Raw genomic sequence first — 13,555 nt, forward strand, 5'->3', positions numbered from 1 at the left:
GAATCTAGTATACCCTTTTACTCTACGAGTAACGGGTATAACGAGGAAAAGCCGAACGAAAAAATCAATTTCTCATGGATTTTTAATGCAAATGCTATGGCTCCCCATATGGACAAGCCCGGTTCAGGCCACACACGGTCGCAATGGACACGCACACGGGTAGGATATATATATATATTCCATATATATATATATGCATGTTCATGACAAGTAGCCAGCAGACATCTCCAGAAAGACGGGGGCCCAAAGGCGGAGTGGCAAGAGATAGAAACAAAACCACAAATTGCGTTGACAAGTGCAGTGCACACACGGAGCACCACGAGCACCTTGCCGCAGCCTGGGATTTATGGATACGGATCGGAGGAGATGGAGATGGGGTATGGGAATGGGGCTGGGAGATCGCCGACGGGGGACGGCGGACATGTCAACAACACTGTGACAACGACGACGTCGACTTCGTCAATAATCAGACGCTGAACCCAAAAGACGCAGCAGACGATGTCGTCTCAAGGCGACAATGACAGACAGCAGCAGAAAAATCAACATTAAAAGGAAGTCTATCTTGGGCCTATCGAATCTAGGTATACCCTTGCTCGGTTTTTATTCAGGATATAGGAAGAGTAGACCTTATTTATAAACAGAGGAATCCTAAAGTTAAAAGGAGTCACAGAAATTAATTTATCTGAATTTTTATTATCTGAAAATACCCTATATAAGTGTCATCCTTATAAAAACCAAGGGAGAAATGTTCAATCTTTGTCTACCTTAAATTGTAATGCCATTTCCAGAACTCATTTCTTCCGCATATTACGCAGATTTTCTTTAAATTATGAAACCTCAGGCAAGAGTATGTATATCAGAGCTCAACGAGCTGCACTTCTTTTCATTACTTTTGTTTGGCTTTGGTTGGCTATTGCGTCGAGCTTTTATTTTCTTTGACTTTTCTACTTTTTATGTCGCATTGTTTGCAGCGACAATTGCAATTGCAATTGCCATAATCAGTGCAAACTCAGACGCCGACCGACGGCCAAAGACAAAGGCCAAGCTTACTCACTTTCACGCGGAGAAAGGCCGCGGGTAGCAGGGGTATCGGGGGGTAAAAGTAAAGTAAAATAAAGTAAAGGTGCAATGAAAAGCTGGTCAGCGACATTGCCACATTGCCTCATCGATGGGGGCCCAAGCCGAACCAGTTTTACTTCCATCTGTGACGCAGGCAGCAGCGAAGCCATCAGGTTTTCATTTTTCTTTCGCTTTTTGCACGGCTTTTATCGATGATTTAATCTGTTTGAACTTCAGTTTTCACAGCAAACAATTGACGATCTTCAGCTTCATTAAAAGAGAAGAAAAAATCAAGAGATGATCGCCTTTGTGGCCACCATGTTTGCATACCCTTGAAGTTCTTATCTTGCATTTACTTATAAAGTTTGCTTTAATATAGAAAAAGCATTATCTATAAGAAAATATTTATAGATTCACTGGAGTGTCAGCTCTTGAGATCTTCAGGGGCAACAGCTTAGTTTTTTTAAGATTATTAGATGATATCGGATCCGTATTATTTTCATCTTTAGAATAGTCGAACAGTAAATCATCACTTAATAGATGTAGCAATTTATCTCACTCGATAACTGACCTCAGACGACAGTCTTAATTGATCTCTCTGTCTGATTCAATAACTGATCCAATCTAGCATTATATAGTATCTACAGAACAATTGAGTTTAGTCGATGATCAATCTTAATCTTAAATCCCTCTTCAATTCTATAACTTAATAAATTATTCCGCACCATTTAATGCTTTATTATTATTAACAGCTTTTAACATCAAACACTTTTATGCAAATAAAAAGCACGAAAATTATATTTAACTTAATTGGCTGCTGCCTGAAAAACAATTTTTGCTTAGCTTTTTGTTAGTTTCTTTGTTTTTTCTTCGTTTAATAAAAAGCATTTTCGTGTTTTAATCACTGATCTGCCCCAACAATTTGTTAGTTAATTGCAGCAATTTCATGGATGTTTTACTTTTTTTCGCTTCCCATTAATTGGCAGCAGATGTCGATGGGCAGTGGTTTATCCCAAATGGGGGCGTGGCAGTGAGCGGTATATTACGTGCAAATGACTAACAATTGAAATAAAAAGCGTTGTAAGAAAATGAATCAGAGAGTTAATTACGTTGAGGTCATCAAACAGGTGTTATCGAATAGATCGAATGTGGGTCAGGTAAACGACACTAGAAGATAAGGAACAAGTAAAACGTAATGAGCATCTCAAAGATAAACTAATCCCCGATCTCTGAACCCAGTTAATCTGCATAAACCCTAAAAGTAAGCGAAAATAAATCTTCGCTTATCTTATCAACATGCTCTTGAGAAAACCCCCCTTAAGCCCAATAATCCATCCAGGTAAATGAACCAAAAGTAACTTGTTTTGCAGATGATAAAAGAAAGTTTCTGCAGGTAAGCCACTGACCCATGATTAAGGGGATCAAGCTCCGGTAGATAAGAAAAGATAAAATGTGAAATTGTTTCATAATCTTGATTATTTTTATGGTACTTAAATTCATAACCCTTATTTAAATTTAATATTCCAATTCGTGAAGTGATTCTCAATCTCTTTTTTCCGCAAACGCGAGCAAAGTCACGACCGCATCTGGGATTCATTCGCCTGTAGCCTCCGTGGAAAACTCAAAGTGTGCTTATCAGCAGAAATGGTATTGTTATTCTTGGCCTGTCTCTCATTTTTGCGGTTGGATGAAGGCATAAAGATAGTAGCAATTACCATTGCATTTCCCAGAGATTTTACACAGACAAGTTAACAATTTTCAAGACATTGGCAGAGAAAAGGGGCACAAAAGTCTGTCATTATAAATTATATAAAATGTCCATGCTCACTCCTTCCAAACTTTCTGCATAGTTTTGTCAGCTGGCCATGAATATTTAAATGTTTACGTTTGGCCAGAAAGGATGAACGCAATTTGGGGCCATAAACAAATTACTTATGCGATATGTAATACTTTTAAGTGCAGGAGAGTAAAATATCTTGTTTGTGCGGAAATTAGCTCCTCTCTCTTTTCATCTGAGTTATTTATTTTGCTCTAGTTTTCCCACGAATCGATACGGCTCACACATTGGATACATGCATAAATAATAATCGTAATGACACCTTGGTGTAACTTCCTCTCGCGTATCTCTAATATCTATGAACCTATCCCACCAGACGGCGACTTGTTAGCAGCATAAACTGCGCAACATATTGGCATAAATGTGGGTCAACTGCGAAACCGCAACAATAACACCCAATAAATGCCACAGCAATTGTGTGCCAAGAATGCGAGTGTGTGTGCTGCAATTGCAGTTACAAATCAGAGAGCCAGCCAGACCTAGATCCAGACCCAACCCATCTATAGAAAACCGAAACGAAGGCGCGCCTTAATCATCATCATCACGATAATCATGGCAGTTTGTTCATCAATTTTGGTCTGTTTGCCATTTGAAAATTGCACGAAAAGTTATGCATGGTCTATTAACACTTTAACTAATGCAATTACGCACTAACTAACGTGGAAATTATGCAAGTAAACAGTTTAATTGGGTCGCGAAATGGGATCAGCCGGGAGAAGGCAGGGAAGCCCCAGGAAGTGGTGGAGGAATGGCCAAGTTAATCGCCGGTTGCGTTGCTCTTAGCCACGAAAACGGGAACGAACGCGGCTTTGGATTTAGCCGGAATGCATATACTCGTAGATAATGCAAGGTCCCCCAGACTTTCCCCTTGTGGCTCGTTTGCCTTCATTAAAAGTTTGCTTTCGCTGGAAGTGTTCAAAGTTATTAGAACAAACTACGATGGCTTTAATGCATTTTCATAAAATATGTTACGTTAAATTTACTAGATTTTGTATTCAAGAGATTAGACTTCTAAAAATGTATTTTTCAACCTCATTAGAGATATTTCTCTTCACACATAAATAATTTCCAGGAATACATAAGATAACTATGATAAACACCACTCATTTTAGCCAAGTGGGAAGCTTTTCTGGTTCTAATGCAGCTAAATTCTATGGGCCAACTTAATTTCTTGCCAATTATAGTTGGCACATCCGAAACGAATTCTCAGAACGGATTGGCCAACCTACAAGGCCTATAACTGTGCAAGACAACGCCTAAGCCGGAGTTAACAAGGCTAACGAGCCACTTGGAACTCCGAGGTTCCAAGTCTGCAAAACTCCAGCTCCAAACAGACTTCGCGGAGGCGGCCCACGCGATTTTCAACTGTTAACTAAGAAACATATTTATGCGGCGATGGGGATCCAACAATAACTAAGGAATTTCCCATTTCTGGTCTTTGTGATTTTTGCAATTTCTGTGTCTCCGTGTGTGGGAAATCAATTGTTCACGAAAATAAACGCGCGTCCCAGGCAGAAACTCTCGAGACATTGAGTTAGAGCCATGTAATTATTTCAAATGAGTTCACAAAACCGCATAGAAAAATAAATAAATAAACCGGACGAATAAGTAGTCGAAAAACCAAACCGAAGCCAATTGAATCCACCTCCAGGTCTTGGCCAAAGTCAAGTGGTGAAGTGGCAAAGTGCGGGGGCAGCAGTAACAGTTTCCAATTGCCTTAAACTCCGAAAGTTTTCAACCGAAACTTACCTGCAAAAAAGAAGAGCAGAGAAAGAAAACAAATTTTTTAGTAAAAATTTATATTGGGCAAAAGTTTTTCTCCCCAGGAAAAGGAAGGGGGAAAAGGATGAGATGGCAGGACAGCAGAAGCAGCAGCCAATGACCTAACACACACCATGAGAGCAATATCCTCTATCCTTTGTGGCAAAACAGTCTGGCACACACTCACTTTCCTGCGGGCACATTGTGCCGGGGAAACTCGAACTAAGCCAACTTGCAGACAAAGGATGCTCCTCCAGTCTTCAGTTTCCTCTCCTCATCCTTGTACACTTGAGAACCACGTTGGCCCACCAACGTCTTTCACCGGGCCAGGCTTAGCCGGGCTTCTCATCTTCGCCTTATTCATCGTCTTCGCACACAAACCGGAAATGCCCGACAAAAACCGAAAAACAAGCTGGCAAGAAGAATGCAGAGGGAAGAACAAAGTTCAAAACGCGCTTAAAGGAGCAGTTTCCTACAGTCAGCCTGCATTTAAAGTGCAATGTGCCAGGGAATTAAGGTCAAATCATATACAAAAGCTCGTTCACGTCTGGCAAACGGCTGAGGCAACACAAGAAGAAGCAGAAAGAGGAGCAGCCACTGCAACTGCAACTGCAAAGGTCTAAGCCCGCATTCAGCTCTTAGCTTTTAGCCAGCTTGTCTCGCTTTCAACAGCGTCTGTGGTCTGGGAATCAGGGATCTGGTATCTGAAAGCTGGGCATATTAATGACACCATTTATTCATGGAGACTATGAGCTAGCATTGAAACAGTGAACGATTTCAGAGAAATAAATTTTAGCTACAATTATAATAATTATTTAAATTGTTTCTAGATTAAAAAGTCAAAGAAAGTCATTCAAAGCCCACCATTTTTGGGATCAAATTGTCTGACAAATAGTAACTTTAAATAAGGTAAAATTTATTTTATTATTATTATTATATCGTAAGTAGTTAAATAAACTTTAAAAGAACTAAGTAACCGAATAATTTAATGGCATACTTGTAAAAAATTTTAGGAACTTGGGTAAGTTATTGTATTTTGGCTAAAACTCCCTGAAATTAAGGTACAAATTATTTAGTCACAAAAATTGCCTTTAAAATGTTAATTAAATTGTAAAAGAAATAAAAAATTGTAATAAACTAACATAATTTAATTGCACAATTGTACAATTTTTTAGGAACTTGTGTAAATTATAGTGAAATGTTTAAGGCCGAAATCTTATTTAGGGGTTCTTCAAAAACTTGAGTTGAAGTGCAACTTTTTTTGGTGAGCTCCCCGAGACTTTTAACATTTTAAGGGGCGGGTAAGCAAAGAGTACTTTATGTGAATATTCCACCTTGCATAAAAGTTTAATCGAATCGTGTGTCAGTCTACTGGATGTCCCTGTGGTCGTTCACCCTTGACTTCCTCCCCAACGTTTCATGCGACAATGCTGGCACTTTTTGTGCTGTTGTTTTTTATTAAACATTGTTTCAGTTTCCCCGCAGGATGTTGGCAAGTTTTCATTGCAGCTGCAGCCCGGCGAGGCGCATATCCTGTCTGGACCTGCGGACAGTGGTGCCGTATCCATGTCAAAGTCCCCGCAAGTCCGTCATCCGTTGGATACAACAAAAAAAAAACAGTAATAACACCACAAACTTTTCACATCAAGCAGCTGCACACTTGCAAATCAAAGTTAAACGCGTTCATTAAGCAATTTTCATTTTCACTTTCATATTTTTCACACCACAGCCCGAAAATTTCATCAGGCCCAATGCAAATTTGTCGTAAATTGTTGTAAATTACTTAGGCCAAGCCAAAACCAACGGGGCAGCAACAAGAGAAAAACTTTCACTTGGCCAGCAGGAAGAAAAGAGGGGCAAATCGGGGGCGGCCGCCCGTTTCCTTATGTGGGTCAACCGCCCGAGAGCATCAAACTTGCCTCCCATTTTGGGTAATCTCAAACGGTTCGTGCTTTTGACACTTTGAGTTCAAATGGCAATGCACGCCACGGCAATTTGGCTCCAATCTCGTTCGCTGTCCGAGAGATGTGCGCACTGATAAGCGCCGTGAACTTTGAACCCAGAGCCTCCAGCTATCAATTTCGATCTTCTCTCTTTCCCTTCGTATTACAGTGGGTTTTCCCGAAGTTCAAGCTTTAAGATTTGGCATACATATATTTAAATGAATAAAGGAAACTAATTCAGCTTTTGAAATATTTTAGAAACTAAATAAATATTTATGAAATCACAGAAAATTAGCACACATATCCTTAACTATGTAAAGGAAATTAATTAAATTTTCCAAATATTCTAGAAATTAATTTATAAACTAAAAATTAATAATTCTGAAATCACAGAAAATTTGAAATTATGCAAGCTTTAAGATTTGGCATACATATCCTTAAATGAGTAAAGGAAATTTATTCAATTTTCCAAATATTCCAGAAATTAATTTATAAATTAAAAATAAATATTTCTAAAATCGAAGAAAGTTCAAAATTATGCAGGAGTAACCACTGTACTACGATTCAAATCGGTCAGCAGTAAATATTACAGCTGAAGCGATTTTCGGTCAGCCAACAAACTGAGTCGTGGGAACTACGGGGGTAATGCGAAGTGAGGATGGGGCTGGAAGAAGGGACCTCGATGAGGTTGTTGATACCGATGATTCCGCCGCCTCTTTGTGCTGCGAATGTTGCTCCGATGGGCAGCATTCAGTGGGTGGAGTACAGCGGCAGCAGCACTCGTGATTAGTATGAAAAGTTATTTTATTTAGTTTATTTATCCAGCCAGCCAGCTCATGTGGCTGCTTGTTCTGTTTGCATTTTCCGCTTGACATTTTCCGCCAGAGAGCTTATCAGAGCCCAAACACACGAACAAATACGGTCCTAATTAAGGTTCGCTCTCTTTAGATTTCCAGAGCCAGATCCAGGTCACGTGTATTTACTTGTCTGATTAATTTCCTTTTTTTCCGTTTTTGTGGCAGCAGCTGCAGCCAGCTAATCAGAGATTTTCCTGCACCTTATCAGGTGCACTTTGCGTTGAAACAAAAGTGAAATGATAAGCAAGGGCAAGTGCTAAATGCAAAATGCAGGCAGCAGAAAGTGGAAAAAGCTGACACAAGCTTAAAGCCAACTTAACATGTAGCTCAAACTGGCAGTTTCGCCAGAGAAAAAGACAGTGAGAAGGGGGAACATCCATTAGACAGCCTGAAATGTTAATCTCGGTTAATTAAACTTTCAGCTAAAGAACTGTCAAGGTGAGCATGAAATTCTGAGGCGGATGCTACCAATTTCCCATTCAAATAGCGCTGACAACCTAAGCCTCTCTGCACTTGGATTTCCCCACATATTCAAATGTGTCGCTGTATAAGTCTATACATTTCATTCATGAAGTTAAATTAAAATCAAATAGGGAAATTCCAATTTCTAAAACGGGCATGATAAAGAAGTTGTAAATTATCGGAATCATAAGCTGAGCTGTCGCCCCTGATAAGACTATTTATTTATAAGGTTTTTAAGTAAATATTAGATAGACGAAAGTCCAAAATGGGTTCAACTATGATTCGAGTTCTGGAAAAAAATGTAAAAGTCAGGAATGTGATACAATTTCTTCAGAAAAGGTGTCGTCTCTTGAAATTTGTACCTCAAAGTGAGAATTTTCCAACCTTTGGACAAAAAGTAATTCCGGCGTTATTCACTTGAGTCATGGGCATGAATAATATCATTTAATTATGCTTATACAAGGGTACTTTTGTGCATATGAATCAGCCAGAAATTGTGTGTGTATGTAGTGGGATTTTCATAAATAAATTTGCACTTAACAAATGAGCAACATAAGCAAAATGTTGCTAAGCGCAGCAACAGGCGGTGGCAAAATTGCAGTTTGGATTGAGTGGAGGGAAATGAGGGGAAAATCGGGGGATACAACAAGGAAGTTCGTAAAACAAAGCCAAGCTCAATGAAAAAACAGGGCAATGGCAGCCGCCAGACAAGAGCAAACAACAACAACAAATATACATTCATACACACAATATAACAGCCAGCAGAACGGCGGAATTAAATTTTAATTTTAATCGCCAAAAAAGAATAAACAGATGGAAGAATGAAAGAAAGAGACGGGCAGACGAAGAAACACAAGGAAGCGACTTATTCACACAAACCATACTCCATACTCCACACACCACACACCATATACACCCATGAACATAATGGGGATCGGCGTGCAGACAAATAAATTTCCAAGCAGAAGGCAAACGGCCGCTGTGCAGCCACTGAAAATGCAATCGCACAGCTGTGTCCAAAATAATAGGCCCCCCATTAGGCTGAAAATATTTTTTATTAATTCTTAACGAAAAACATGGATTGCTGCTGCTTGACGTAAAAACCACTTTAACAGATCAATAAAAAAATGTAAAAAGCAAAAGCTGATTTTGCATTAATGCAAGATTAAAGGTTAACAATTAGGAGGAACTCACGCTAGATATGAAAATTTATATTATGAAAAATATTAATCCAATTTTTAAAAGAATTCTAAATATATTTTAAATGATTTAAATAAAAATTAAATAAATTAATGTGAATAAATTTATATTTTAAAAATTTAGGTAATAGTCTAGAAGAGCGGCCTGAGCACCAAAAACCGCGAAAAAATTACCCTCGATGGACCGCGATTTCTTAGGAATTTACGTGCAGAAGATTATTTGCGGAAATGCATTGTTCTCTTGTAATTGCATTTCAAAGTTGCGTGTTTTGCTATAAAAACAAAGTAGGATTTTGAGGTGTTTTGTGTCATTTTGCTATAAAAAACATATGGGCTTTCCGTTTGTTGTCAAAATAATAAGCTTTCGAAAAAATTCGACAAAAATGTGAAATTGTTTTTATAGCAGGCCAGACCCCACAACCGCGCATTAATATCCTCGACGGACCGTGATTCCTTAAGAGCTTGGGCGACCATGGATGACCAACATATACATTTTTAAGATGAATCTTAAGAAATCGCAATCCGAGGAGGATCAACCTTAGTCTTTATCAAAGCCAATTACGAGAGTTTTTAGTTTAGTACCTCCTTATACTTGTAACTCATTTGTAATAGTAAATAAAATGCTATATTAAACTATGGTTAATGATTGGACAGTAAATATTTATTTATAAAAAATGCTGGTTAGTGGTACAGATTAAGCCTATTCCTTTTCATTGTCCGTATCGGTGGATTCCTGAAATTTAAGATAGTTAATTGTTAGTATTTAAAAAGAGATGGGAAATGCTAAAAAAGCGCCGGAGGCAAAAAAATTAAAAAAAAAAAATCGCGCGATTTTTTTTTTTTAATTTTTTTGCCTCCGGCGCTTTTTTAGCATTTCCCATCTCTTTTTAAATACTAACAATTAACTACGCGATTTTTTTTTTTTAATTTTTTTGCCTCGCGCGATTTTTTTTTTTAAATTTTTTTGCCTCCGGCGCTTTTTTAGCATTTCCCATCTCTTTTTAAATACTAACATCGCGTTCAGGATTAAACAATTCGCCCATTGCTGAGAAAATTGCATGGAATCTTGAGGTGTGGTTTGGGTGCCTTTTCAAAAAAGTGAATCGCGCTAGGTACCCTTGGTAGTGCTCCGTTTTCCGTTTACCTTAAAGGAGCATTGAACTTTTCTTAATTTCCGTTTCTGTTGATGATTACTTATCATCCTGCGGCACCTCCAAAATGGCGTACTAATCGGTCTCTTCGCATTGAAAGACAATGTTGCGGGCTTACTGCAGTTGGGACAGTCCTTGCTCTTTAGAACAACTCCATGTCTCTGCAGAAATGAAAACACTTCTTCTTCGTCCATGGCAAGAAAGTCTTTATAAGAAATAGTGCACCCGTTGCAGGAATCCATAGTAAACAAAAATCAAAAGTGCAATTTCTGATTAAGCAACAAAAGCCTACTTGTTTTTTATAGCAAACCCATAAATTCCTAGAAAATGCTACATTGTTTTTATAGCAAAATGACACAAAACACCTCAAAATCCTACTTTGTTTTTATAGCAAAACACGCAACTTTGAAATGCAATTACAAGAGAACCATGCATTTCCGCAAATAATCTTCTGCACGTAAATTCTAAAGAAATCGCGGTCCATCGAGGGTAATTTTTTCGCGGTTTTTGGTGCTCAGGCCGCTCTTCTAGACTATTACCAAAATTTAAATTCAAAACAACAGGTGCAATAATTTGAATACCTACGTCTGAAAGAAACTGAAAACTGAACCTAAAAACAGTGATAATGTGAGTAATCAACGGGCTCAACCTTGAACACTAAATTCCTGGCCGCGCCTGTACACGCATCGTGGAATTTAATAAACACCGAACAGAACAAAACAGAACAGACACGGCCATATGCATGAAGGCTGCGGATTTGTACATAAATCCCTGCGAGACGATCGCCAGAACCGCAGCAACAACAACTGATCGACAACAACAACATCTACGGGACAAAAACAACCGCAGAACAACAACAGGAACAACAACATGGGGAACAGGTCGCGGACTCAGGTAAACGGCAGGAAGTATGGGAGTGCGAGCGAGATGGCATCGATAAGGCACACTGACGCTGATAAATTTATCGATAAAAGGGGCAGGCAGGTAGTGTAGTTGGAAAAAGGCCTGAAAATTCTGGAAAAACGGCGAGGGGAAATGATGCTGAGGGGGCGCGACAACGAAAACAACAAACCAAAAATCCAGAAAAACCGAAAAGCAACAACAAAACCCTAACAACTGTAAAAAATGCAACAAGAAGAACCTGCTTGGAAAGCAGCAAGCGACAACAACAGCCACAACGAAAGAGGGAGAAGGCAACAAGAACACGAAAAACAACGCGACAAAGTAATGGAAAACGAGAAGGGAAGTTAAGTAAGTACGGCAAGTCAAAATTTATATACCCTTTAAGTGATAACAAACCATTTTGCATTCGTTGGTAAACCTGAAAATTTTAGGGATTTCGAAAACTTAAGAAACATGGAATTAAATACGAAATCCTCATTTAATAACTTCTATCTTAATTCGTAATAACCTTTGAAAGGGTATTAAAATTGTTAGAGGCAAAGTCTAAAATTAAACAGGCGAGAGCGAGATGCACAGAAGGAGTGGGAGCGAGAGAGCGGGCAAGAGAATGCAACGTATGCAGTTATTTATGTAGGCGCAGCCTGGTTTTTGTTGCTGCTATTTTGGAGGCCCGCAGATGAAAAAGTCGGAAAATCGTGTAGAAAATCAAATTGCAAAGGCAAACTCCACTTGGACATTATGTTGTTGTTATTATCGTCGTTTTTTGTTGTCGCTGCCGCTGCAGTCGTGACGTCAGGGCGCATGCGTTAAACCGAATGCCGCTTTTCTATTTTGCTGTCATCTCAATGATGTTATGGCGCTGTATCCTTTCAACCTCAAGTCAAGGGGTATTCCCATTCCGTCGCAGTGTTGGTAACACTACTTTTTTGTGAAGAGCTTTCCCCTCAAGTTTTCATTTCCCTAAACACTTTGAACTTGATGGTTGGGAATAGAAAGGACGTATCGGTAACTAGTCATCTGTTAATCCAACTGGAAAAAGGGTATCCCAGAAATTCAATTAAGTGGGCTTAAAAACTGTATACCCTTCATAGGGAGGGTATTATGATATCGACACTAGGTTGGAAACTCATACCATGTTTAGCTAAACCCTGCTTATAAAAACAAAAAAATAGTTTTATCAACAAACAAAAACCAACCTAAAACAATAAATGCTGATAAACAACTTAAAACCGCAAAATATTAAAAAGCACCTAAGATTACAACATTGTTTAATTTAAGTGAACCAGCTGACGATGAAATCACTTTACCGATTCTGGATTTCTTAATAGGTGCATGAATGATTTTATACAAGGGTACCTAAGGTCCGGTTCTGAAATAGAACCCTAACGCCCCTCTGGTTGCTTTTGTATTTTTACAATTTGTTTTTGTTTTGGGGAAAAACGCACACAAAATTTATGCGGCGTTGCGTTCTGGAGTTCTGAGCTCTCAGTTCGGAAACAAGAGGATTTCGGTGGTGCGGTGGTGGTGGTGGTGCACCCAGAAGGGGGTGTTTTTCCCAGCTGGGGGTTGGTTGTTGTTGGAGACGCCATGCGGAGGGAAATCTGAGAGGTGGGGGCTGAGAAGGAAGGCAGTGACAAAATGCGCACACAAATATGAACGGCAATCTTGCATTGCGACGTAGTAGCGATTAACGAAACCAAAAAAAGAAAACACACAAGGAAAACAATTATAAATTGCGTTATAATTTGTGATATGGAAGCGGTGAGAATGTTTATCAGCCATTTGGGGTTCAATAGACCCCGACAGGCGCGGCAATGCAACGCAAATCCCAATTCTAAATACGAAATACAGAGAAATTTCGCAAGAGTGAAGTAATTTAATTTAATATTCTGAAATATTAAAGGATTCCAAATATAATAAATCCTATCTTAAAAGTGAATAGCTTTGTTTTAAATGGATCTCCCTTATGGAGCGTGGACTGTAGAACAATAAACACAGTCTGTGATGGACATAGACGCTAATTGAGCTGTCGAAAAAAATGGGTTAACGACATGGCCAGATATCGGGGAGTACATGTATAGGTGTGACTGATAGGGCCGATCTGAAATGCATTTACGATTACTAGATGATTACTTACCGTTTCACCATTTTGTTGGTTACCCCCGAATTGTTTTCCTGCTGAGTGCCAATATCAACGGATCTGTTATAATCCAGTTTTGATGTAAAGATTTTAATGCGACGGAAATTAATTTTGCCGATCTTTTTGTAAAACCTTTAAAAAATCGATATGGATATTATGGATTAATTTGAATGGCTTTTCAACGCGACTTTTACTTCCTAGAAGGCCAGAGGTATTTTAAAAGCGATGGCGGCGCAGCAGGAG

General features: G+C 38.9%; 1 protein-coding gene and 1 long non-coding RNA gene across 4 annotated transcripts in view; both read right to left on the reverse strand.

The window, feature by feature from the left end:
* Pli (E3 ubiquitin-protein ligase pellino) overlaps positions 1-13,555 on the reverse strand; it is a 37,380-nt gene that overhangs the window by 21,404 nt on the left and 2,421 nt on the right. For all 3 annotated transcript variants that reach the window (XM_017153289.3, XM_070216231.1, XM_070216230.1), the window contains exon 2: positions 13,310-13,444. In XM_017153289.3, coding sequence (XP_017008778.2) covers positions 13,310-13,320 — 11 coding nt within the window. In that variant the 5' untranslated portion in view covers positions 13,321-13,444. The remainder of the gene's footprint in view (positions 1-13,309; positions 13,445-13,555) is intronic.
* Positions 9,753-10,531, reverse strand: LOC138913698 (uncharacterized). The gene is made up of 2 exons (XR_011419502.1): positions 10,132-10,531; positions 9,753-9,851 (listed from the first exon to the last, which is right to left on the reverse strand). It is a non-coding gene; the product is annotated as an uncharacterized lncRNA (long non-coding RNA).

This window comes from Drosophila takahashii, chromosome 3R, assembly GCF_030179915.1.
Source record: "Drosophila takahashii strain IR98-3 E-12201 chromosome 3R, DtakHiC1v2, whole genome shotgun sequence".
Classification (NCBI taxonomy): Eukaryota; Metazoa; Arthropoda; class Insecta; order Diptera; family Drosophilidae; genus Drosophila; species Drosophila takahashii.